Source organism: Zosterops lateralis (genome assembly GCF_965231275.1).
Source record: "Zosterops lateralis genome assembly, chromosome: 8".
NCBI lineage: Eukaryota > Metazoa > Chordata > Aves > Passeriformes > Zosteropidae > Zosterops > Zosterops lateralis.
Window position 1 is genome coordinate 20,846,047 of NC_139768.1, and position 24,197 is coordinate 20,870,243.

At 38.7% G+C, this 24,197-nt stretch overlaps 1 protein-coding gene across 3 annotated transcripts in view; it reads left to right on the plus strand.

The window, feature by feature from the left end:
- The first annotated feature begins 544 nt into the window (after positions 1–544).
- ATRNL1 (attractin like 1) overlaps positions 545–24,197 on the plus strand; it is a 442,299-nt gene continuing 418,646 nt past the window's right edge. For all 3 annotated transcript variants that reach the window (XM_083866025.1, XM_083866026.1, XM_083866027.1), the window contains exon 1: positions 545–1,183. In XM_083866025.1, the coding sequence (XP_083722151.1) occupies positions 900–1,183 (284 nt within the window). In that variant the 5' untranslated portion in view covers positions 545–899. The remainder of the gene's footprint in view (positions 1,184–24,197) is intronic.

The window sequence follows — 24,197 nt, forward strand, 5'->3', positions numbered from 1 at the left end:
ATCGCCTGTGAACTTTGCAGGACCTGAGGCGAGCAGAGGCAGCAAGGCGGCAGAGCGGGAACACCCGAGCCCCAGGCCGCCCTGCCGGGGTGTGGGGCCTCAGCCCGGGCTGCAGGGCCCGGGGACACGGCATGGGGCGGGCTGGGGCTCCGGGCTCAGGGGGCTGCATTCCCGTCCCCGCTGCAGCTCCCCCGGCTCCTCTCCTGGCGGCGTGGGCGGGAGAGGAGAGGAGAGGCGGCGGCGGGCGGCTCGGGGGGGCGGTCACCCCGGCGGACCCCCCTCCCAGCGCGGGCCGAGGGGCGGGAGGCGGCTCCGAGCGGCGGTGACAATTAGCCTTTAAAAATGGCTGCTTGGGAGCTGTCAGCTGGGACGCGGAGGGGCTGCTAACCCTCCTCCCGCTGCCGCCCGCCTCCCTTCCCCGCAGGGCTAATAACGGAGCGGGGATAAGAGCTCTCCGGCCCTTTCCCCGCCCCGCCGGAGCGCGGTGCCGTAGCGGCTCCGGGCCCTCACTTCCCGGCTCCTCCTGCCGCCGCTGCCTGTGCCGCGGGCTCCGGGATACAAAGGAGAGGGGGATACATGGTCCAGGGCGGCGTGTGCGCGGCCGCGGGGGCATCTCTGCCGAGGAGAAAACACAAGGTCAAGAGGCAGCTCTGCTCCTCCTCCATGGAAGAAGACGGGAGCGATGAGCCCTGAGGAGGACGACGAGGAGAAGGGGCGGATGGCTGCGGGCTGCCGCTGCCGGGCTTCCCCTCGGGAGTGACGGGGCGCCGAGGGCTGACGGGGCCGGAGGAGGCAGCGCTGGGGTCGGGAGGGAGGAGAGGAAGGCGAGGAGGAAGCGGGGGGTTTGAATCTCCCCGGCTGGATTATCTCCCCTCAGGGGAAGCTCCATCGCGGCCGAGATGGAGCCGGGCAGCGCCGGCCGGAGAGCGGGACCGGCCCCCGCGGGCCCGCCCGCCTGCAGACCCTTCCCCTCCGCCTGCTGCTGCTGCCTCGCCTCGCTCCTGGGTGTCAACAGCTGGCTGCTCTTCTACGGCTTCCTCTACCTGGCCCTCTACGCCCAGGTGTCCCAGTCCAAGTCCTGCGATAAAATCTCCTGCTTCTCGGGTCATTGTGTCAACTCCACCTGTGTCTGCGACCAGGGCTGGGTGGGAGACCAGTGCCAACACTGCCAGGGCAGGTTCAAGTAAGTCTCTGCTTTTGGCGATTTTCTTCTTCTCATCCCTACATCCCTTTCCTGTCACTTTCACTTGCCTTTTTTGTTTGGTTGGTTTTTGTTTGTTTGTTTGTTTGTTTTTCTTGTGTCTGCTATGATGTTGTTCATGTGTGGTGGAAGTATGTTGCAGAAGTTAGGGGTGAAATAGGCTCCTCCAGCTCCTCAGATCACAGGACACAGCTCCGGCTGACTTACCGCTGAAAATAGGCTGCTCCACTTCATGGGAACCGAGAGACGGGGAGAAATCGGCCTGAAGCTGTGTCACTGCTGTCCCTTCTGGAAGTGCCATGAAAATGACATGTGCACTGCATGGGGCTGCCCGGGGAGCAGAGATTAGTAATGGATTTTAATGACTTTTTTTCCTTCTGGAGAGTGAAAGGTTTAGCTCCTTCCAGTCTTCCTTCCTTTCGGTTGTTTGAGCTAAGTAGGCATTAGTCAGTTTCATTCAGGACAACACAAGTGCAGTTGAGTGAAATGTACATCCCTGGTGACAAGGTTTGCCGGAGAGAGTGGGAAATGTAAAACAGTGGGAAATGTAAAACAGTAGCATATTTTTGCGAAGGAACGAGTAATCAGTCAAGGTTTAACTCCCATTCTTAAAAGTCAGTGTGATACCGAGTCATTGATCAGTGAGAAGGAAGCACACCCTGACACTTGCTTTTCTGTATGGAGTGGGAAAGAAGACTTAATTTATAGGGCTGTCACTTTCCTCCCGCCCCCTTTGGTATCAGTGGAAAGGCTGGCTGTGAAGAATACTGTTTGCTGTTATTTCGCTATATAATCTTGGACAGGACATCTCATTTCATTCCCTGTAAAACACCCCTTAAAAGCAGGAGCTCCATTTATTATATTGACATGTATAGCTGGAAAGTGTTCTAATATCTAACTAATAGCAATACTGGTGAGACTGTGTCTTAGAGAAGTCAAGTTCTTTCTGTCTTTGGGAAACTACTTTTTATAGGTTAAATATCAATATTTAACCTATCCGTTGTAAAATTATGTTTAAATTCAGTCTTTCTCTCTGGAGTACTGAAATTAAGCTGCATAGTTTACATCTCTTTTAAACGTTTAATACAAGGTCATTCCTTCCAAAATAAACAAACAAACAAACAAACAAAAAAATCCAGGAACTTGTTAGCCTGGGAAGTTAAGGAGTAGTTGAAGTCAGACATGTTGACTGAAGTGATGTACACAGTGCAGAGAGCCAATTCACTGATATTTGGTGGATATTGCAGCAGTGAGATTATAACCTAGTTATAAAGCCTAATACAAGGAAAAGATAGTACATCTTTTTTGCCTGTGAACTTGATAATAAGGTTTTAAAGTTGACCATTTGTTGCCTGTGTGTTGTGGATGTTTGAGGTTTGTCCTGCTGTGGAGCAATGGGCTAATTTCGGAGAGTGATGAGGGGAGGCCCAGGTGAGTCTTTTTGTGTGTGGCTCTGCAGAGCTATTATTTCCTGGCCATAAAGAGATTACTTGTATCCTTTGTCTTGGTGCCACTCATAACAGACCCTAATAGTGCCAGGACCAAAGCAAATGGTAATTTCTTCAATTTCAAAGCTTGTTGTCAATGAGCATATTTTCTGAGTTGTTACTGGGCCATAATCCCATCCTTACAGGTATTATCTTGCTTATCTTTTAAAACATCTAGGTTTCTTTGCCTTGGTTATGTTTGTCGAGTGAGGAAGCACAGTGGTTACATTTTCGCTTCTGGTAGAAAGTTAATAATCCATCTCCACCTAGAGGAAGTTCTGTCTGAATGTTGGAAAGGTTCCTCTTCTGAGCTGAGCTAACAGTGCTTAATCGAAGCACTCTGAGCTGTTTTGGTGAAATCGGAATAGATTTCTCATTAACTCCTCTATGTTTGTTCATGCTTAGCTTTAGAAATGACGGTGACACTTGCATTATGATTTTTCTCACGGGAGTAAGCTGTTGGAGACCTATTTTTTACTGAGGACACTTTTCATAGCAGTGTCTTTGACAGCTCGTCTTTAATCTTTATTCTTGGAAGCAAAGTATACTCTGCACTGAAAATAAGCATTCTAAGATTTAAAGCTTTTCAGGCCCTGTGAGTTGGGGGTGGAGTGAAATACTTCAAACGTGTCTAACACTGCTGCAAGCAGCATCGGAGCGGTTGATTTTGAATCCTGAAAATTCGGATGGGTGTGGAGTGGGTGATGGAACTCCGTGTATCTTGTATTTCCAAGAGTTGGAAAAAGAATGTTACTCTGCCTGATGGCTGGGTGATTGAAGACCTTCCCCATCTCTGTGGCAACTGATGATTTGCCTTATTGTCGCGGAACATTTGCATTTTATTTCTATTTGGCTGCAAAGTGTCCTTTGTGCTTTACCCTTAAGTGGCCACGGCTGGACTTTTGCAGCAGTGGTTTGACAAGTTCTGTTGTACATCACTTCTGCAGCAGTTGCCTCTGTCATTAAGGATTATCGCGCGGATCGTTTCAGAATGGCAAAGACTGAAAAGTGTGTCCTGCTATTAGAGCTGCATTAACCGCCAGTTCGGAGGTTGTAGATACGATCTGTAGAAATGTTAATAGAACCTTGGGTATTACTCTAAACATTTACAGGGTTTCCAAGTTGCAGCTGTTTGAAGTGCCTGCGTGTGTGCCTGTTACCCAAGATTTAAATTGAACTTTTAATGACCTAAATTGGACATGTATAAAACCTGTCACTACGGTATTTGAAGAAAACAGATTTTCAAGGGTAGGCTTAAACCACTTGAAAATAAAAGATTCTTTCTTTTTTTTTTTTTTGCGGTGAGGTATGGTTGTTTTCTCTCTCTGGGAATCAGTGACTTGCATTAGCAAGTACCAGGAACATTGTGGTAAGAGGAGAAATACTCTGCCTGAGGGTGTCTTGGGACCATTGATTCTTTGGTGAGAGACGTGTAGTATTTTTGGCTTTGTTTTATTTCTCTTCTAAACTGAGAAACAGTAACATAGCAGAGAGGCATCAAAAATAATTGATCAATCTTCGTAAGCAGGTGTCAAAATTAATTGACAATACTATGGTAACCTTGCCTTTTCCCTGTAGGAGAACCACTGAGTAAGTAAACTGCTTTGCAAGTGTTGCTCTGCACTGGATGAAAGAAAGGTGGGTGGGGAAATAGGCAAGGAGACTGTCTAGCACTATTTTGCCATTTTGTTTCTCTTAGTTACCGAGTTCTGAATTTACTCTTGTTATTGTGAAGCCGGTGGTAAATCATATAAAAATGCAGATGTTGCTATTCTTACTGCAGTGCATGTCAGTCACTTCTCGGAAAGATTTAGGCCTCATGTCTGCCTGGTGGTAAATTATTTCATTCTCTGTCCAGATTGGATCTCTGAATGCAGCTCTGACTTAGTTTCATCTTTCAACCTCTTTTTCTCCCTTCCGTGCTTTCACCTCTACTCTGAAATAATGCAAAACCTTTTCTTAACCAAAATAAAAAGGAGGTCTAGTTAAAAATGCAGAGGGGAATGGGAATTTTGCCAGGCGAAAGATAAGAAAGCCAGTGGGTGAGCTGGTTCTGTTTTTATAGCAGGGAGCTTCAAGCAGTACAGTTCCTAAGAGACAAACTAAACCATAAACATTAAAGGACAGTGTATGGTTTTGTTTTGCTAGGTTTATTAAAGAAGTGATGCTTTTAATGCTACATTTGCCATTCTTTCTTCCCCTCTCCTGTGCCTTTGAATTTGTTGGTCAGTTGCACTTTCCATGATGATAGGAGTTTGGGCAGAAGGGAGAGGGAAGGGCTGCCTACATCAGTTATGTTATGAGACTCTGGGGAATTCAGGGACACAAACATTATGAATGGCCCAACTGCAGTGAAAACTGCTGTCACAGCTTCTATGTAGTTAGATGTCAAAGTCAATAGTCTTGAGATGCAGCAGTGCAGGAAAACAGGTCTCATTAGTTTTGCTACTCCCAGAATGATTTCTTAGAAGAAAGAAACATATTCCTCCAGGTTGGAGCAAAAAGTTTCCCTTTTCCCAAAAAGTGCTCTGCTTTGCACTGGTTTGTGGAAGGGCATTCAAGAAAACTCTGTGCATGGAATTTATCTTCCTCTAAAGTTTTTGAGTACCTGAATGACTAGAAATACCCTCTGTTAGTAAGCTGCCTTTAAAAAATTAGGTTGTGTCTCCAGATGTTTATGGTAACTTATTTGATAGCCATGAGTGTGATGTGTAATGAGGCAGAACAGGACGAGTGAGCACCTTTGAGGACCTACACTTCAGTTAATCTGCTTTACCTACTCCTAGATCTGCAGTTGTTATGGAGAGACTAAGAGCAAATGCATCTATTTGATTATTGAAGCTTGCCTCCAGATGTTCTTATTGTACTCTAAATTACCTCCTGCATGCTCTCCTTAATTTCTAGAGCTACTATTAAAGATTCTCTATTCTTCAAGGACAAAACAATTTCCAAGTACAAGTACATCACAACTGAGAAGTATGAAGGGTATCAAATTTTGTTATTCCAGGCAAAATCCTTATTTCTGTCTAAAACTCTGAATTCTGTTGTCTGCAGAATGACTCATGCAAGGAAAGTGTCCTTAAATTGCAGATTGTAAATGAATAATAATGTTGTGTAAGAAGAGATCTTAAGAAAAGAAGTTTGCTTTAGCTGCAGCCAGTTAAGTTCAAGGTGCTGTGAAAGGGGCTGACTTTATCCTTCACGCCTCTCTTTGATTACATCTTGCTGGCTCTTATGTAAGCATTAATATTCCTGCTGAGAGTTGAAAAGTATCAACAGGAACAGATCTCCCCACCTTCCAGCCAGTTTTTTTTAAAGCTAGCTCAGTTTCCTCAAGTTACTTCACTTGCATAAGGCTCCTGCTGATCCAAAGGAGTTGGCAGCATCAGCAGGTGTAGATAGGGAAAAAAAAATTACTTTTAAAATTGGTCCAGACTTGGTTTTCCTGAACTTTAATGTAAAACAACATCACCATTAAAGTGCAACTTCTGTTCTACAGGGTGAAATCCCTGAGTCATGCTATAAATAGCAAAACTGTCTTTGTCATCTGAGTGCCCTGTATCTGATCCAAGAAATAATTAATCTTATTGACATCAGTGCAATGGAGTGTGAGATTTTGCACCTGCAAATTGCCTTTTTACAACTCAACATGTGAATAGTAATAAAATTAAACTTCTGGAAAAGCATCAGTGATTATGATTTCAGTCTTATCAAATATGGTCTTTAAGTTATTTTAGTTATGGTGCTCTGAAGAACTATTTTAATGTGATTTATTCTCTCTGCCTGCATTAAAATTTTAAAATACAATTATAGCTTATATTATAAAGATATTTTGAATTTCTAAAGAACAATTTTTTTGTAAATCTTGTTTTGAATGTAGAAACATGAGCCATAAAATCATATTAAACACCTCCTAAGCTAAGCAATCTGCAGTGAAAAGTGCTTTTTGGAAGGAAAGAAGACTTTTTGCAAACTGAAAGAATTAATTTTATTGTAATGTGGTTTTTTGACTGCTTAGTACTTGCTGCATGAAATCTTTTAGATTGGAAAAAACCCTTAAAAATCGGAGTCCAACCACTGTCCTAACACTACCAATTTCATCAGTAACCATTGCAGTGGTTTTAAAGGGTTTTATGGAGGAGACCAGAAATGAACTCTAATTACTTATTACCTCTTGCCTTTTGCAGGCTGTAGGGTAACTCTGAATTAATTCCTGTGTGAGTTGAGCACATGCTTGAGAAAGCATCTGTACATGTCTGAAAACACTTCCACTGACTCAAAGGCCCTTACAGACTTTCAAACTCCTTTCATTGGTTAGTTATCCTCACGGTGTTCTATAACCAGGAAAACAAATGCAGCAACTGCTAATACACAGATCTAATCTACCTTATGTTTTTTCGCTTTTAGTTACCCTGTTTTCTCATGTTCTGAGTCAGGTCTTCATTGTAGAACCTTTAGTAGGAGACATCTCTGTTCCCTGCGTAGCTAACATATGGTCACTTTTTCTTCATTGAGAATGGAGATTTCCTTGAGTTGTCTCAACATAAAACAAACTTTTCCCTCCTTGACTGTTCTTTTGGTTTACAGCCTCCCCTATTTTCTCAGTGTCTGTGAGCTATGAGTGCCAGAACTGGATGCTTTTGGTGATGGTCCTGCTGGTGGAATGTAGATGCAGAGTAGCCTCTCCCCTGCTGCCTGGGGTTCTGCTGTGCAGTTGCAGCCTGTGCTTCTCAGCTTAGCACTCTGCTGGCAGCTCAGACCATGATTTCCTACCTCCAGATCCTCTTGGAGTTGCTGCATCCTTCGTACTGAGGCCCTGCTGTTCTCAAACCAGTCTGTGAACTGAACACATTCTCCCCTGGTTGGAGTGATAGGAAATTGTGGGGCTGCAAACACATGTTTGGGTTTGGGATTGGGATGGAGCTACTCCCTTTTAAATCACCCCTCTTCCCCCAAAGCAGTAGATAATTAACAATGTACAGTGTCCCTTCCTCTGTGTAAATCTGAGGCTGTCCATAGGAGCGAATCTGGATGCAGGTTTGGCAAGGGGCTGGTGGATCCTGGAGCCTGGTTTGTTTTGCAGGGCTGGTGGGAACCTGGAGCCTGGTTTGTTTGCAGGAATTGTGGGAACTTGGAGCCTGGTTTGTTTGCAGGAATGGTGGGATTCTGGAGCCTGGTTTGTTTGCAGGAATGGTGGATTCTGGGGCCTGGTCTGTTTGCAGGCTAAGCAGTTTGTTACTTAGGCAAAGAAGTGTGGGAACAGATGGTTGATGACCCTGCCAGCCCTTCAGACAGCATCAAAGGCTGGTTGCCATTGCTATGGGTGTGTAAAAAGCTCAGTTATATCAATACATACTTAAGTCTATCCATGATACATCAATAGCTGCACAGGTTATAGCATTTAATACTTAGTATGTTTTAAATTTAATTTGGCAAATAAAATCTCGCACTGTGTTCCTCTTAGTTCCTTTAATCAAGGGGAAGGCATGATGATCGCATTTTGGAAGACATTACCATAGTTCATGTCATCTTTTTAAAATGAGTATGAGTAGTTTTTGAGAACTCAGTCTATCACACATTGATTTAATTGTATCAAAATGTAGGCAGAAAAGGTAGGAGGTAAATATGAGATACTACAGGAATACCCTTGGGATATTCCTACACATCCTAACAAATGCTGGTGAAAAAAGACCTTATTTTGAAGCATTACTACCTAGACAACAAAAATGCATTGGAGAAATCCTGCAGTACTGAAGAATAATTATCTGTCAGTGTCTATGAAATTTGTTATTAGCTGTATAGTCTAGGCTTGGAAAACATGCTACAAAGTTCATGTAAGGAGAAATAAATGATGATGATGATACCTGAAAACATGAGCACTCCAGTGAATTGCAGCTGCTAACAGTAATAAAAGAAAACCAGTAAACTATAAGCAAAGTAGATGTTTTAATATGAGGTAAGTAAGCAGTGGGAATTTTCAAACCAGTTTTATAGGTTGTCCTCTAAATCTTAAAAATCTAATGAGTGGATGAAGTGTTGCATTGATTTCAGAGCTCCATGAGGACCAAGGCCTTATTGAGAAATGATGGAACTAAGCTCAACACAGTTTGTTACTTAGTGTTCATTCCCAAGGTGCAAGACCTGCATTTGACTTTGAAGTTTCCTCCAGAGAGAAAAACCTCAATTTTTTAGACCTCTAAGAAATAATTTAGTCACCAGCTATAGAATATTCCAGGGTAAACATCTCAAACTCTGTTAATGCAACAGCATTTAAAAAAATTAATTCCATGACACAGTCTCTTCTAAAATTTAAAGCTCGTCATTCATATGTAAGAATTGGATTCTAGGATCTGTTTGAATCGGTATTTTTATATTTCTTAGCTAAGGATGAAAATGGGCTGCTACCATCTCTGATGGCAAAATATCTCCTCTGTTCATGCTAGTGGTATTTAAAAACTAGCTATAGAATCTTTCCAAGTTTTAAGCAGCACATATCTGATAACCTTGAATTGGGCAGGGAGTTTTGAATCCAGGGTATTCTAGGATTACCTGGCAACAGAACAAGTACTGAATTACTTAAAGATTGGATAGAGATACATAAAATGATCACACTCAATGTCTACATTTTCTTATGGATTTCTTCCATAATTTATGTGCTTCAGTGTTTCATCTGTAAAAAGGAAATAATACTTCCTTTTTTTGTAAAAAGGAAATAATACTTCCTAAGTTTAAGGACTTGAGGTGATCCATGAGGCACAGCTAATAAACCAGATAAAAATTTAGAGATTGTGTTTGTTCCTAGAATGTGATAAATATTAGAGCATGGAATACTGTTGTCCAAACTATGCTGTGTATCTCAAAGAGAGGAGTAAAATCACTTCCTCATTAGGTCAGATGTGAAGCAAAACCTTGTAGTCCGTGTAACTGCAGAATAAAATTCTCATATTATAAACTTACTGGAAGAAATTGTATGTTGGCTGTCACTGATAAGATTTGGTTTCAGAAGTAAGACCCACAAAGACTTAACCCCCAACCCTGGATTAAATATTACAAACAAAATATTGCAAAATGCTGCAGTACTTAGTGGGTATTTTGAAGAGTTACTGCTTTACTTGAAGGAATAGTGTTCTATATTAGTCATTCCATTGCTATGCCAGTATCAAAGAATCACATATTCCTAATTTGTAGGTTGATGGCATCGATGTAATTACAGAATTGTAGATGTGAATTCAGTCTTTAAATGTAGACTTTTATTATGGACATGCACTTTTATGCATAGATTTATTTTTGTTCCCATGTGTTTGAGTTTTCAGCCACTTACTCAGTTATCTTGAAGGTTGATAACTTGCCTTCTATGAAAAAATGCTTCATGTTGAATGTGTCATGTAACTACTGGGATGCAGGAGCTGGGACTGTAGGACAAACAGCAGTGTCACAAGATGACCAGATTTTAGCAATGTCTGTTACCAGTTGTGGCAGTATAGTATGAGCAGCAGTGATTTTGGTCAAAAGCCTGGGAGGAGAGCTGGAGTTAGAAATGCCTTTAAATATTCTGGTGAGCTTTGCAGAAACTTTGTTCTAGGTGTAAGCAAACCACGAGGCACCGTGGAACAAGAAGACAAATGGGCTTCACTGATTGCCACCCACAGTTGTAGGACAAAGATAAATTAGTCAGAAAAACATCTTTCTAGTCATGCTGCAGTTTAAAATACTTTCCTTCTTGTAATGGATAGAAGTGACTAAAATATGGTGAGCTTAATTTTCTTGTTAATTAATCTCAGCTTTAAAAACTAGAGTAGACTTGGATACATTCTGATTTCTATAAAGGAATATTTTGATAATTTCAGCTTTATTAGTAAAACTGAAATGCTGATTAATCCACCTGTAGGATAATTTGCACCCTTAATTTATTTTTTTTTTAATCTGCAGAGTAAGAGTGTGTGTATGTAAAGGTATATATTTCTCACAGGGAAATCCCAAACACACAGCTCACAGTCATGTTGTTGTGTGCAAGCCCAGTTGATGAAGATGCTTTGGAGGACTCTTGTTAATCAAATGTTGTTGTGCTACGTTCAGGGTGTCCCAAAGCAGGCGTGGGGAGAGGGAAATGAACTGTGAATGTTTCATGGGAAGCATCCCAGAACTGCCGTAATGAAGCTGGGTGCATTTGTGCTTCTCTCATTATCAGCAGATCTGCTTTGTTTGTGTAATGAGTCTTCTCCAGAAGGTAACTGAAACCAAAACCTTGGACAGGAGCTGGAAGGTAATCCTGAAAAATGAAAAATACTGAACAAACAAATGGTTGCTTTTGAAAACATATGGTTTTGCACTTGTCTGCACAGCTGTACTAAGACAATTTTATTAGGGAATATTTGGCAGATGTTTTCTAAAACCTAATGCTGATATAAGTATTAAAATCAGAATATGTGTATTTAAAATCCACCCTCTGTTCCCCCTCACCACCCCTGTGGTTTTAATACTTAGCACTTTGTAGGAGCAAGCATCTATTTTAAACTAAAAATGGCACCATTTTTCTAGAGTTTTTAGCTTCTAAAGTGCTTGTACTATTTTAGCTTTCACGGGGCTAAAAATCTCAATCTGTATTCAAGGAAGGACTTACCTCCACCCATCTGTATCATACTCTACCTGGATATCTTATTTAAGCACTGGGTAGCTGCTTGTCACAATGGCCTTGGGAAACAGACACTTATTTTTTGAGCCGTTTTACGTGTAGGAAACCTGAAGTTGTGCTCTTGTCTAATGTAAAATAACAAATAAGTGTCTGAATTGAAATGGAAGCTTGGGAATAAATTAAATTTACTGTAAGTCTGTATCAGTCCTCATTTTGGGAAGACTGAACTGTCTTCAATCTGTATGGAGTTTTTTTCCCTGCCAATATACAATATAGTTTGAAGTTCTTTGTTTTCTCGGAGACTTCTACTGTGTAGCATAGTTTGATACAGGAGAGAATATGACGTTTATTATTCATATATATATATAATTATAATCTATATATTATTCATAACTGAGGAGTTTTGTGATGGTGTTTTACACTGTTTCAAACACATACTGTATGTCATTCAGTTAGTATATAGGGGGGCCTGTGTTAATGCAGGTATAAATGCCAATGTAGGTTAAAGGTTGATGGATACTTACAGAATTGATCTTGCGAAGGTGGACTCAGGACATTAAAGATGGAATGAGTTTGTAGCTGATCATTGGTTTGTATTGTTTTTAAAGAGGCAGAGCACTCCATCTCCAGAACACTCCAGAGCAAGACATCACTTAATATATTAACTTGACAAAAGTTGTTCATAAACAGCAATGTTGCTGGATTATTTAATTTTCTATTTTATATACATCCTTGAAGTGTACTTAGTGTATTTGGGCTTTGTAGGCATCCAGAAATCTGTTCTCTAACGTAAGACTCTGAAGTGACAGACAGCTGAATGTACGCAGAATATTCCTTTAAAGTTAGATTTGGATATTCCAATTTAGATTGGCTGCATTTCTAAGTAGCAATTGCACTGAAAAGCAGAGCCAGTGCATGTTAGAGTGATGAAAGCTTGCAATACTACACTGAAATGGAATTTGAGAACACCTTCCTCTGAATTTTTCCTTTGAGTTGCCATGAGAGTTTTGAGGTCATGCTCTATAAAGATCTTAAAAAGCCCTACCTGTTATTAATAAAACCCCCTGTAGTTGATCAGTTCTTTTTCACACATCACCTCTAGCTCTTCAGTCACTATTTTTTAATCATCCTGATAAATGATTTTTAATCAACCTGATAAATCCTTTTATTTCCATCTGCTAATGAAAACCAAAGCAGATGAAGGACACACTTATTCTTACTCCTCACTTTTAAGTACAGCAATTGAGCTTTACTCTGGTTTTCTGTGATGATCCAGGAAAGCACTGTGCAATGTGTGATATTCTAGTTTGTGTTTTAACTTCACAATCCACAACTTTCCTTTTTGTCTTTATGTAATTGACTGGGTGTGGGTATAAATTATTGTGTTTCAAGGCTGGGAGAATGACAAAAATAAATATGCTAATTTTGGTGAGCATGAGCATAGTCACACATGATCTTTAGTGGAAGAAATATTCTTTTTTGTTCTCATAATTATGCCATTTCAGGCCTAGAATTTAGTGTATCATATCTCTTATTCTGGGGCTAATTGAAGGCATACTTCTTAAAATAAAACTACATTATTTGCTGAAGGAAATTTTCAGGCATTGTGTGTTTAGAAGTCTACAGTTTAAGTAGCAGCAGCTTTTGGGGTTTTCATCTCTATAAGACCTTTTTTTTCTTTTTGTTTTATTTTGTTGGTTTTTAACAGACCAGTAGTACTGAGAAGGCTGGCTGAGTTGATGTCCCACTATAAGATAGGATATTATACAAACTCAGGAAGTATATGTATTCTGGTCATGTAGTTTAAATGATACGATGCCTTTATTTTGTGTGTTTCTGCTTTTAAGAATTACTTTGATCACTCTTGTTGAATTCTCTGTTCTTTGCACATTACATTCTTCTTGTTAGGATGTACTTTATAGTTAAACTTCTGGTCTAAAAGATCTCGTCATTGCTTCCACAGGAAAGTGGAAAACGCTGTGAAAAATTTGTATGGAAGTGCCTGGGAGCCTGCAAACCATGGCTCTGCAGGGAATTGTGACCTGAGGTTTAGCAGGCTTGTGTGTGGGGCTGCTGCTGTGCAGGAAAAGCTGCATTTTCTGGTCAACACACACAGGCATGACATGGTTCTTTTTGTGCACGTGCTCAACAGCATAAGATGGTGATACGGCTCAGGGCATCTCTGTACTTGATTTCAGTGGTGATTGGGTTGCAGGCTGCATAAATCTGACCTGCTTCTTGCTATGGACCTTAAAGATCATCTCATTCCAACCCCCCTGCCATGGGCAGGGATACTTCCCACTAGACCAGGTAACTCAGAGCTCCATCCAGCCTGGTCTTTAACACAGGGATGGGGAATCCACAACTTCTCTTTGCCTGTGCTCAATCAGAAGGATTTTTGTTTTCCCTAATGTTGAATTGTACTTAATCTTAATTTGCCTGTGTAGTTCTTCAGGATTTTGTGTGCACGTGTGATTTTTGACTCTTAAATTATTCACTCAAGCATCAAAGAGAAAATGGCATAGCTGTGTGTATGTGCATGATGTCTGCAAACCAGAAATACAGTATTTGCTCCTCTAATTAATCACGTTGAGGTTTTGGAGGGGGAGAATAGACTTCTTCAGAAAGTAATTTTCAGGAGCTGTGTGGATAATGAGCTCGGTTCAGAGGTTCCAGGTACTTGCTGAAATATTTGCTTGAGGCAGGATTTGAAAGAAACACTCTCTAAAGAGGTCACTCTATGCAAAGTGAGGAGTGTTGTGGAAGCAGGTGAAATTTGAGGATGTCCACAAAATAAGATTTGGGATTTGTAATTGATTCGGGGTGGGAAATATCTCTTGGTTTTGGAGAGAGGTTAACTTTTATGAAGGCATGGACTTAGCAGTAGTTGTAGGATAAAAAATTAATATAAATATTCTATTCATTACTTAATTATTAATAAAATAGTTAATAATGTTCTATAAAGAAGTAAAATTACATTAAATTTATATTTTCTCAATTAAATTAATATTTATGGTTCAAGAAGAAATAATAAGGCTGTTCATAATTTTGCACTTGAAAGTAGACTGCAGGCCTGAATTTCAATTGCTATAATCTTAAATTGTTGTATTTAATCTGTTTAGAATTTGTTATTTAATATGAAGATAAACTGAAAAAATGGATAATCAGACTCTTAAAATTGTCTGTATATGACCATACTGCATCTCTCATGTAAAGGTGGTGAAATGTTTGTTATCCTGCAGTTTTTTAATGTATAATGTGTGTTGGGTGTATGTATGTATTGCCTTATGTTTTAGAATATTGAGTTATTTTACCTATTATGTTTGATTTCAGTTTCTTTTAAAATTACAGCAAACTGAGTTAAAAAGAATTCCAGTGAAAGAATGTCAGGATACAGGGAAGAGTGACGTTAATAATCAGTGTTACTGATACTTCCTCTCATATGCTTTTGGCGTTTGTGTGGCTGGATACAACCAGTCCTTTTTAGAGGTTTTCAAATGCTTTAAATAAGAATAAGTTGATGAAATAATCTTTTCACCTAATGAACTGTTGGGGACAGTACTTTTTGTTCTGGTACTTGTAGAATCAAGCTGTTAAGGTGTGGCCTCATGCTAAGAATGTCTTTATATTACAAACAGTTCTCCTCTGAATGCATTTAATTATGTTAGTATGGCATTCAGTAATTGTTTTCTCTTCTATTTGCTTTTAGTTAGGGTTGTGGTTTCAAATACTTTGCTTGAGTTATAGATGTCCAAGGGAATGTTCTCCTTAAGCATGTTTTATCCATGTGAAGAAAGGGAAATGCTAGCTTTCGTTCAAGTAGAATTCCCTATCCTCTCTTAAAATATTTTCAGCTTATCCTTGTCAGAGGATTCTTGAGAAAAATAAGAGATGCTATTTTGAAATCTCTGGGAGCCTTACTGTGTTTGGATGCAGAAGAGAAATCAGAATATTACTGTGGAATGAACACTTTAAAAGGAAAACATTAACTGGACTACAGTAGGTGACTATTATTTTGAAGTAGTTGGGTTTTGAATTTATGCTAAAGAGCACAGAGAAATTGTTCAGGATGAGGTTTTTTTTTTTGATGTAGACTAATATGCTGAGAGATAGGAGGAAAAAAATGGAGTAAGTGTGGGGTTTTTTGGTACAAATAGTAAAAAATCTGGATATTTGATTCTGTAACTGGTTAGGTCTGTTTCCATTTCTTTGTCAAACTAATGCAGCATCTTATTTATTCTCTTTCTGTTTTCAATAAAAAGCCCCAGTGTTTGCATTGCTCAGTTGTGCTGTATTTGTCAGGAATGTCTGAAGTTATTTGTGTCACGGCAGATACTGATTTCTCAGCTAATATTTTCTGTTATTGGTACTAGACATACTTGATGTTGTAGAAATGGAGCGACAGTCTTTTATAAGTGTTCAAAAATATTATCAAAGTGATTTAGGACCGTGTCTGAAGCAGATTTCTGTTGCTTGTGTTGTGTGGACTGAATTTGCATGATTGTATGAGTAGAAAGGCCTTTTGTATTCAGTAATTTAGCAAATGCATCTGACCAACAAGTATCAGCAGTTGAAGCATGAAATCAGGAAGCTTTTAATTACAAGTAGAGGGGCATCTCTGATTGGAATGTGTGGTCACTGAATGTCTTCCAAGGATTTCAGATTTGTCTGTGTTGTGGTGACAAACAATAGCAACGACAAATTAAACAAAACCCAAAAGGGTAAAGAAATGATGTTTATGAAGACCAATGGATTTGATCAGCTTTCCTTTCTCATCTATAATTTTACACTTTGAATTCTGCTGTCTGTATTGTTGAACTGCCATCTTTAGCAGAAGGAGCCACCCAAGGGTTTCATTCCCTTTGGAAGAACTCCATTGATGGGGGGCGGCTCTGTCCAGCTCAAAGGTTGAGGGAAGGTCTTAGCAAGAGTCCTGTGACTTCACACCAGCCAGCCTTTCAGAGCGATGGACTTTCCCCATCTGTGCCTCAGAAGAAGCTGTAGTTTACTTTATTCTGGACCAAAAGCCTCAGGCAGGGTTTTCATGTGCTGGTTGTGTTTTGTTCCCATCCACAACTGTGTTATCCTTTAAGCACTGCACAGACCAAGCTGCAATGGCTAACACGCACTTGTGAGTCTGCATTAAATTCTGTTGCAAAATAATGATCATCATATTGATTCTTTTTTTTTTGAAAGCTTTGGAGTGAGTATTTAGTGATTGTCCCTATTTAAAAGCTGCCCTGTGATAGGGAGTTTGAGAATTTAATTTCTATGAAAAATGCTCTAGAGGTTTTCTTACTGCCTTTACAATAAATTATGTGCTCTCTTTTCCTATATCTTTTTACTGCTCTATAAATCAGCAGAGAGGTTATGAATTTGTTTCATATTGCTGTGTTGCACATTTGTTGATGAAACAGCTTATTAGATCATAAATAGATGTAATTGCATAATCTAGTGGGAGAGGGGAGGTGGATTGAAGAAGGGGAGGAAACATAGCACTAGAAATTAACAGATAGGAGAAGACAAAGTTTTGTTACTAAGCTATAAAAGCAATTGAGTGCTTATGAAATGCAGAATCAAATAGTTACCTTGTTTTCATTTTAACCTAAATAATAATTGTAAATGACAATTTATATATCAGGAAAAAATGTATAAATGACAGAAGACTTGGTAGCACCCTTTATAGCATAGCTAAAACTTTATTGGTCTTTAAGGTTCATTTTCTGTCTCAACTACTGCAGTTTTGTATTTTGAGCTGTGTCCTCCCCAGTGTTTGTATGTGTAGAAATAAAATGCATTTCTTTGTTTATGATTTTGATTTCTGTGAATCACTTGTGAATCTCATAAAAGGACTCCTGCTCACCTCAGTTGTCTCAAATGGGAAGTAAAGAAACTCTGCAGTTACACTTGAGCTTTATTTTAATTTCAGTTCCTCACAATTTAGGAGACTGAGAGTATTCTTTAGATTATTTCTAACCTCTAATCCTGGAGCTATGAGTTGTGTGTGGATGCTGTATATATATATATATATATTTTTAAATGGAGTTCTATGATAGTGGAACGTGCTCTCTGGATATGAGCTTGGAGGTATGACCCACCACATCACTGGTAATGGTCTTTCACCACCAGTACATAGTTATTTGAGCAAAATGATATATTTAATGGCTGAACTATTATTACTAGTAAGTTTAACATGAAATTAATTACTTAAATTATTAATAGGAAAAAATAAGTAAGATTTGTAAAATATGTTTCTAACTTATAATGCTCCAGTTATTGTCAAAGTTCTGGTAATTTCGTTCTAATATTATATTTTTTTTGGTCTCTAGATGAACACTGCAGTTGTCTGAAACTGCTAAAATGTTACAGCCCTGAACAATGAGGTAAAGAGGTCTGGGCCTTATGGAGGAGGGACCACAGAGTTCTAATTAACAGAAAAGAAACAAAAACAAACCCAAACAAAAACAACCCAAAAAAGAAAATTACCAACACCCAGGGTCAACATTAAATACTAGAGCTGTGAAATTTGAATGAGCATAAATATTTAAGTTTCTTTTATTATTTCTATTACGGCTCAGCCTTCCTAGGACTTTATTTGGCCTTGCATTAGAAATAATTGCAAATAGCAATTATTGCTGCATTTCTTGTTAGATAAATGAAAACTGAGTCCTGTGGTCTTTTAATTTATAGTTGTAATTTCTAGAGTATTGTAATTTCCTGTTACTAAGAGTTTTTAAAACTGATATGAGCTTTTGCCTCAACTTTTCAATTTTTATTTTAACATGAAACTTACTGATGATGTTCCTGAAGTGTTGTAACCTTGTAATCTTTTTTGTATTTCTTTTTTTCTTTTTTTTTTTTCCTTTTCAAGTGCCTTGATTTTTTTCTAAGGATTTGCCTGCATCCTCAACATTCTGGCAAATTGGGATTAATTAAGAAGGCGGGCAAGTTGGGATTAATTAAAAAGGCATGCTTGTAAAGCAGCAGGGATTTGTATGAGTTAAAGGTGAAATCTTGCATATAAAACCAAAATCTTTGTAAACCAGATAGGCCTGTATATATGTGTGAGTGTATGGATCTACTTTTATATCTATGTATATAAAAATATACTTGAAAATAGAATTATCCAGAGTCTGCATGAAAGTAGAGGCTCTGTGCTGATGGTTCTTTGACCTGAAGCAGCTACAGGATTACTGCAAACCTTCCCATATCTGGGGTTAGTGCCTCTAATCACTGTGCAGCTGAATGACAGTGGGAATGAGGAGGAGGAAGAGTTTCATCTTCTCCTTATGGGCTCATATTTTAATATAAAATCACTGCCAGAGCATTGCTGTGAGCTCGGCTCCCAGATTGCCTATCAGCATCTCAGAGGAGTTAGCTGGGTAGATTCATATGTCTGTGGAGATGTGACATCCAGCTTCACCCCAGCAATCACAGCCTTTTATGAATGCCTGGAGCAGAGGCTGCTGAGGAGTTCCCAAGCTGCAATGTGGAAAAAATTCAGGTTCATGTGAAGAATAGCTGCCTCAGGACTGGACAGCAAAACTGAGCATTTTGGTTTGCAATTTAGGGCTTGACTACTGCTTTTACCTTACTTCAGTCTACAAGTTACCATCATCTTCACTTCCCCCCAGTTTTTTGTCTTATGTTACCAGATCAAGGGATTGAAATTGCTTGCTGGTGACATCTCTGCAGAGGGTTCATGTCTTTCCTATTTTTCTCTTTTCTGTTCCCCAACCCTGAAGGATTACTGCCCTAGTCCATGTACACTATTTGAGAGGCAAAGGCATCAGTTGTTGATCTAAGAACTGTGTGAAAAATTCATATAATGCTTCTGTTTTTTTAATTATCGTGTTCAAAGAAGTTCTTGGCTCCATGTATGTGGCAAACATATGGTCCCCATCATTATACTCTGGGACATTTTTGTTTGTGGGGGATATTTTATGTTTGAAAAAAAAAAAAAGGATAAAACACCAGCACAAACCCCTACAATCACCTCAACTTGAAACTTGAGCAGGTATCTCTTAGAAGCATGCCTTTGTATACATGACTTAAAGGATGTTTATTAAAGTCTTTATGCCATACTCCCAAACTCTGTGGAGAGAAATGGCAATATTATGTAATGAAAAATGCAATAAATGTTTTCAAGCTTCTTGAATCTCACATTTGGGCATTGAAATGGGCTGCTCCGGGAGGTGGAGGAGTCATGGTCCCTGGAGGTGTTTAAGGATGTGGCCTCAGTGCCACCGTCTGGGTGACATGGTGGTGTTTGTCACAGGTTGGACTCAGTGATTTCAGAGGTGTTTTCCAGCCTCATTGATACTGTGATTCTGTGATTTCTGACTGCCTGAATTTAGACTGTCACTCTGAATTTGTTCATGTAGTGTCCTTTATACATTTTTGTGTGCACAACCACTTAGCCAGAAGAGCTGTTTTCTCCCCATTTACTTTTCTTTTTGTCCTCTTTTTATGTACAGAGTCATATTTTTACCTCAGATTTCATTATGCTGGGAGAAGCAAGTGTCTTCTTACCAGGCTCTTATTTCTTCTAGTCATTCAAATAGCATTTTCTGTTCCAGTTTAATCTTTCCTCTTCTGTTTCCTGGATATGGCTTTGCCTGGCTCCTGTGCCGTGATACTGTTTCTGCCTGCCTGCTTCTGGAAATCCCACATCTGGATCACTGCCTGATCTCTGGAAATCCCACACTGTAGGATCAGTTTTCTTCTTCTGGAAGTGTTCATTGGTGGCATGGACTCATTCTGTTGCTGTTTTAATTATCTCCCTTCTCCAGTGGACTAGTTAAAATTATTCCTCTCACTTCTAATTGCATGGCTTTTCAGACTAAATTACTAAATCTGCTCTGTTCTTAGTGCAGCATTACCACCTAGTTATCTGTATTTCTAATTCATATTTCTAATAATATGAACAATTTCATGCCATCAATAAATTGCAGTAGCACATCAGTGCCATCCTTGTTAGGTGTATTTTTAAGGCCAGTTTTTAACTGCCTTCATTAATGTTAATTCACATATAGGGTTAAATTTTTCTTATGCACAACCTGTTGGTCCCATTTCTATCCAACTTGTTACTTCCATTGTGGTTCTCCTAGTAACTTGGTTTCCAACTCTAATTGCACAGCTTATTATCGAGCCCTCTTATAATGGTAATTTTCTTTATAGTTGCTTTTTCAAAGATCGTGTGCGATATTAATAAATTTATGATGCATTTTATTCTTCTCTCCCCTCACATCCATATTTTTAGATTAAACTATGAATATAGAATAATGAAAAGCTAGACTAATAGGTTCTATTAATTCCCTCCTTTTTTGCATTAAATTTAGGTACAATATTTGCTAGAATATGACAAATGCTATAATTGAATAGATTTAATAAAGTGCCTGCTGCTTAACTTGCAAGTTAATGTATTGGCTCTTTTGTTTCCTAGGGCTCCTGTGTAGAGATTCTTGTCTCTGTTCTGGTAGGACAATAAGTTCTTTGAATTTTTTACTACTAAAAATGTGATATTATCCAACTCAATACACTTTCTTCCATGAGCTGCCTTGCTTTTGCAAGGTAATGCTTTATGTCATCATCTTGAGTCAAAATCACTGAGCATTTTCTTTTTTTTTTTTTTTGTGCTATCTGCTATTTCTGTTGCCTCATGCTTCTGATGTTTTTGCCAAGTTTGTAGCCATATAAATACGTACTCATACAAGCACATGATCTAACAAATTTCCTTAGATGAGAACTCTATTTTTTTAAGAAGAGTTTGAACTTGAACTTGTTGCTCTAGTGCAATTTATGTTATACATTACAGCTCAGATGTTTTGGTTTTATGGTTGATTGCCTTGTCGTGTTTACATTTCTTACAACCCCAAAGTGGAATTTGACAGGAGGTAATGCTGACCAACCTACAGATTATAGTCACATTAACTCAGTTTGTTTTATAAGATGTAAGTAGATATTAAGTAATTTAAGACTTGTTTAGAATTCTTGGTCAATTTAACCTCACTTGGAGAGGTTGGGCAGTATTTTAATTCTGACTTGAATTTCCACCTCAAAGTAACTTTCATGCTTTAAGGTAAATAGCAGAAGATTCATCCCCATTTCTTCATAAATTTCCACTATGTAGAAAATAAACTTTATTCTGCTGAATACTACTAGGATGCATGTTCCATATGCCCTATTTACCTTCTATCAATTATCTTAATTATTAATTGCATAAATGAAACTATGAAATCCTTCCATTTGTGTGAATACTGACTGTCACTCAGAGAACGTTCTAACTGGCAATAACAAAGAAATAATACCTACTTCTAGCAAGTTTATGATCCCATGGTTTGTATTTTACAAAGTAGTTTATAAAGAGGAATTATTTCTGTGCTTGTCTAGTTATTAGAGGTAACAATTTAATCAGTGACTGATTTCCATCTCAAATTTCGTCTGGAGTGATAATGAGTATGTACAGCTGCTTTGACTTTTCAGTTATGTCTATATGGATACTCAAATTGATACCAGCACATAATGCATGTATGGAATAGTCTTCCATCCCTCTGTTCTCTTTTCCCTGCAGTAAAAAAGTAGTCACTGATGAAAAATTTAAATGAAAACATCTAAGACTTTAGGATCATACATCCTGGCTTAAGATGTGCTAATTAGTTACTCTCGGTACCCAGAGTAATTATTCAATTTCCCCAGTATGAAAAGCTTTGGTGCTCTTCTGTGCTCCAGTAATGGTCTTATTGTTAAATATTTAACACACCTGGTACATCTGATTTAGCATCTCTGGTTGATACGGTGTCAAAATAAGTTTTTTTTTCCTGTAATTATGTGGTGGAGAAAAGATTTATAATGAATTACAGGGCTTTCAACAAATCCCTCCCTGAGCAGCAGTACTGTTAATACAGGAGAAGGTATTAAATCCTGGATGGATCCAACAGTATTGCTCACAGGTACCTGATGTTTATGAACATTCCTCTCTTGAAAATATATGAGGGGAAAAAAAAAATAAACTTGCATAATCCTTCCATATGCCACGCTTTTTTAATGATAAATTTAAAGGTTTTTCAAGAGAGGTTGTTTTGTGTTTACTCACAACTAATTTAAAATAACAAACAAACCAATATGCTTTGTAATCCAAAGAAAATTGAAGTTTTTATATCAGTGTACAGCTGAAATACAAACCAACATCACTTTTTGTGATGTTCTGTTGGTTTCAATCTTTATTTCTTGTCAAAAGCAAAGAGATACAACATTAGTGCAGAAAGAACTCTTCATCCATGCCTGTAAGGAGAAAATAAATCGGCTTTGGAGAGTTTTAAAATTTGCTGTTGATGTATTTTGCATGCTTATGAACTGTGATGTTAAATGAGTGGGTTAGTAGTATTTTGTGGCTTTTTTTTTTTTTTTTTTTTTTGTGAGACTAAGGTGTGTCACTTAGAGCTCTAACAGGCAGCATTCTGGATGATGATGATGACTTGTGTGTTTGGTCCATCAGCAATGTCACTGTGAGTCCTAAGATGTCTGCCATTCTGATAGCTTTATCTCAGTTTAAAAGGGAAACCCCCAAATAATACAGAGAAGACTAGGATATTATGTTGTTATATTGTTTGTCCCCTTGTGAAAACTGACTGGTTCTGCTGGATGCTTGAGCTGGGGAAGAGCAGTTCCTCGTAAGTGTGAAATAAATACAGCTGGGCATCCACTGGGAACTTAAAATTTTGAGCCTTGACAACTTTTTGAATAGACCGTGATATGAAAACAGCTGGATTAATTCTCATCAAATCTCTGTAGATAAACTATTCCTCTATGATCAGTTTATTGAAGTATTTGCAGGAATGTTCATCTTTTTCCTGAGATGAGAAGGCTGGGCTGACTATACCATATTGCTTCAATTAAGCAGAATGACTTCCTTTTCTGTATCCTTTTGGGGCCCATTTGTCTGATTATATATTTTTTTTTGTTTGTTTGTTTTGCTTGCAGCATACTTCTCATGCAGAATTCCCTGTTGGAAATACCAGTGTTGTGTAGAGAATGCACAGTATCCTGGTTAAATAATACCATATTAACTTGGGATCAACAGCACCTGCAGAGCTTTGCAGTGATCAGTGACATTATCACTTGTCACAGCCCCAAACAGGCAATACTTGAAGATTTCTGTAGCCTCATTATATAGTTGAGCTCATTTTATAATTATTTTTGCTTTAACATTTTTAGGAGGGCTTTGGTTTTGAAATGAGAAAAGCAAATGCAGACATATGGTTGTGTGAGTCAACAGGTATTAGATGCTGTGTTTGGCACCTCTTTTCGTGCTGATTCCTGCAGATCTTGAAGATGGGAACTTGTTGGTCTCTTGTCTGTGCAACAAGGGAGTACCTGGGACAATCAATGTTGACCTAAATTATAGCATTCATCTTCAATTAAGATGGACATTTTATCTAATCTGTGTTTGATGTTGGTCTTTGAAAAGAAGACTTTAGGGTGGATGTTTTTCTGGTGGTGTTCTGGGTGGTTGTTTTTTTTTTTTTTTTTTTTTTTTTTCTCTTTTAGTTATTCTGCCTTGACTATTGTGTGGTTTCCTTGAATGTTTTTGTCTTGACTTTGATAGTACCGATCTTTCCTAACTTGGGACTCTCAACTACTGTACCTGCTCCTCTGGTGTCTAGTTGATTTATTTTCCTTACTGAGGAGTAGAAAAACCTTTGAAAGAACTACTCTTTATCCTTTTTAGCTGTCATTCTCAACTTGATTGCTTGTCTGCAAACTGTCTCTTGCTGCTGATTTTTAAAATATATTCTTCTAACGCAGCCTGTTCTATTTCTTTAAATAATCTTGTTCATTCACTTCCTGAGCTAATCAAACATTTTTTAAAAGCTCT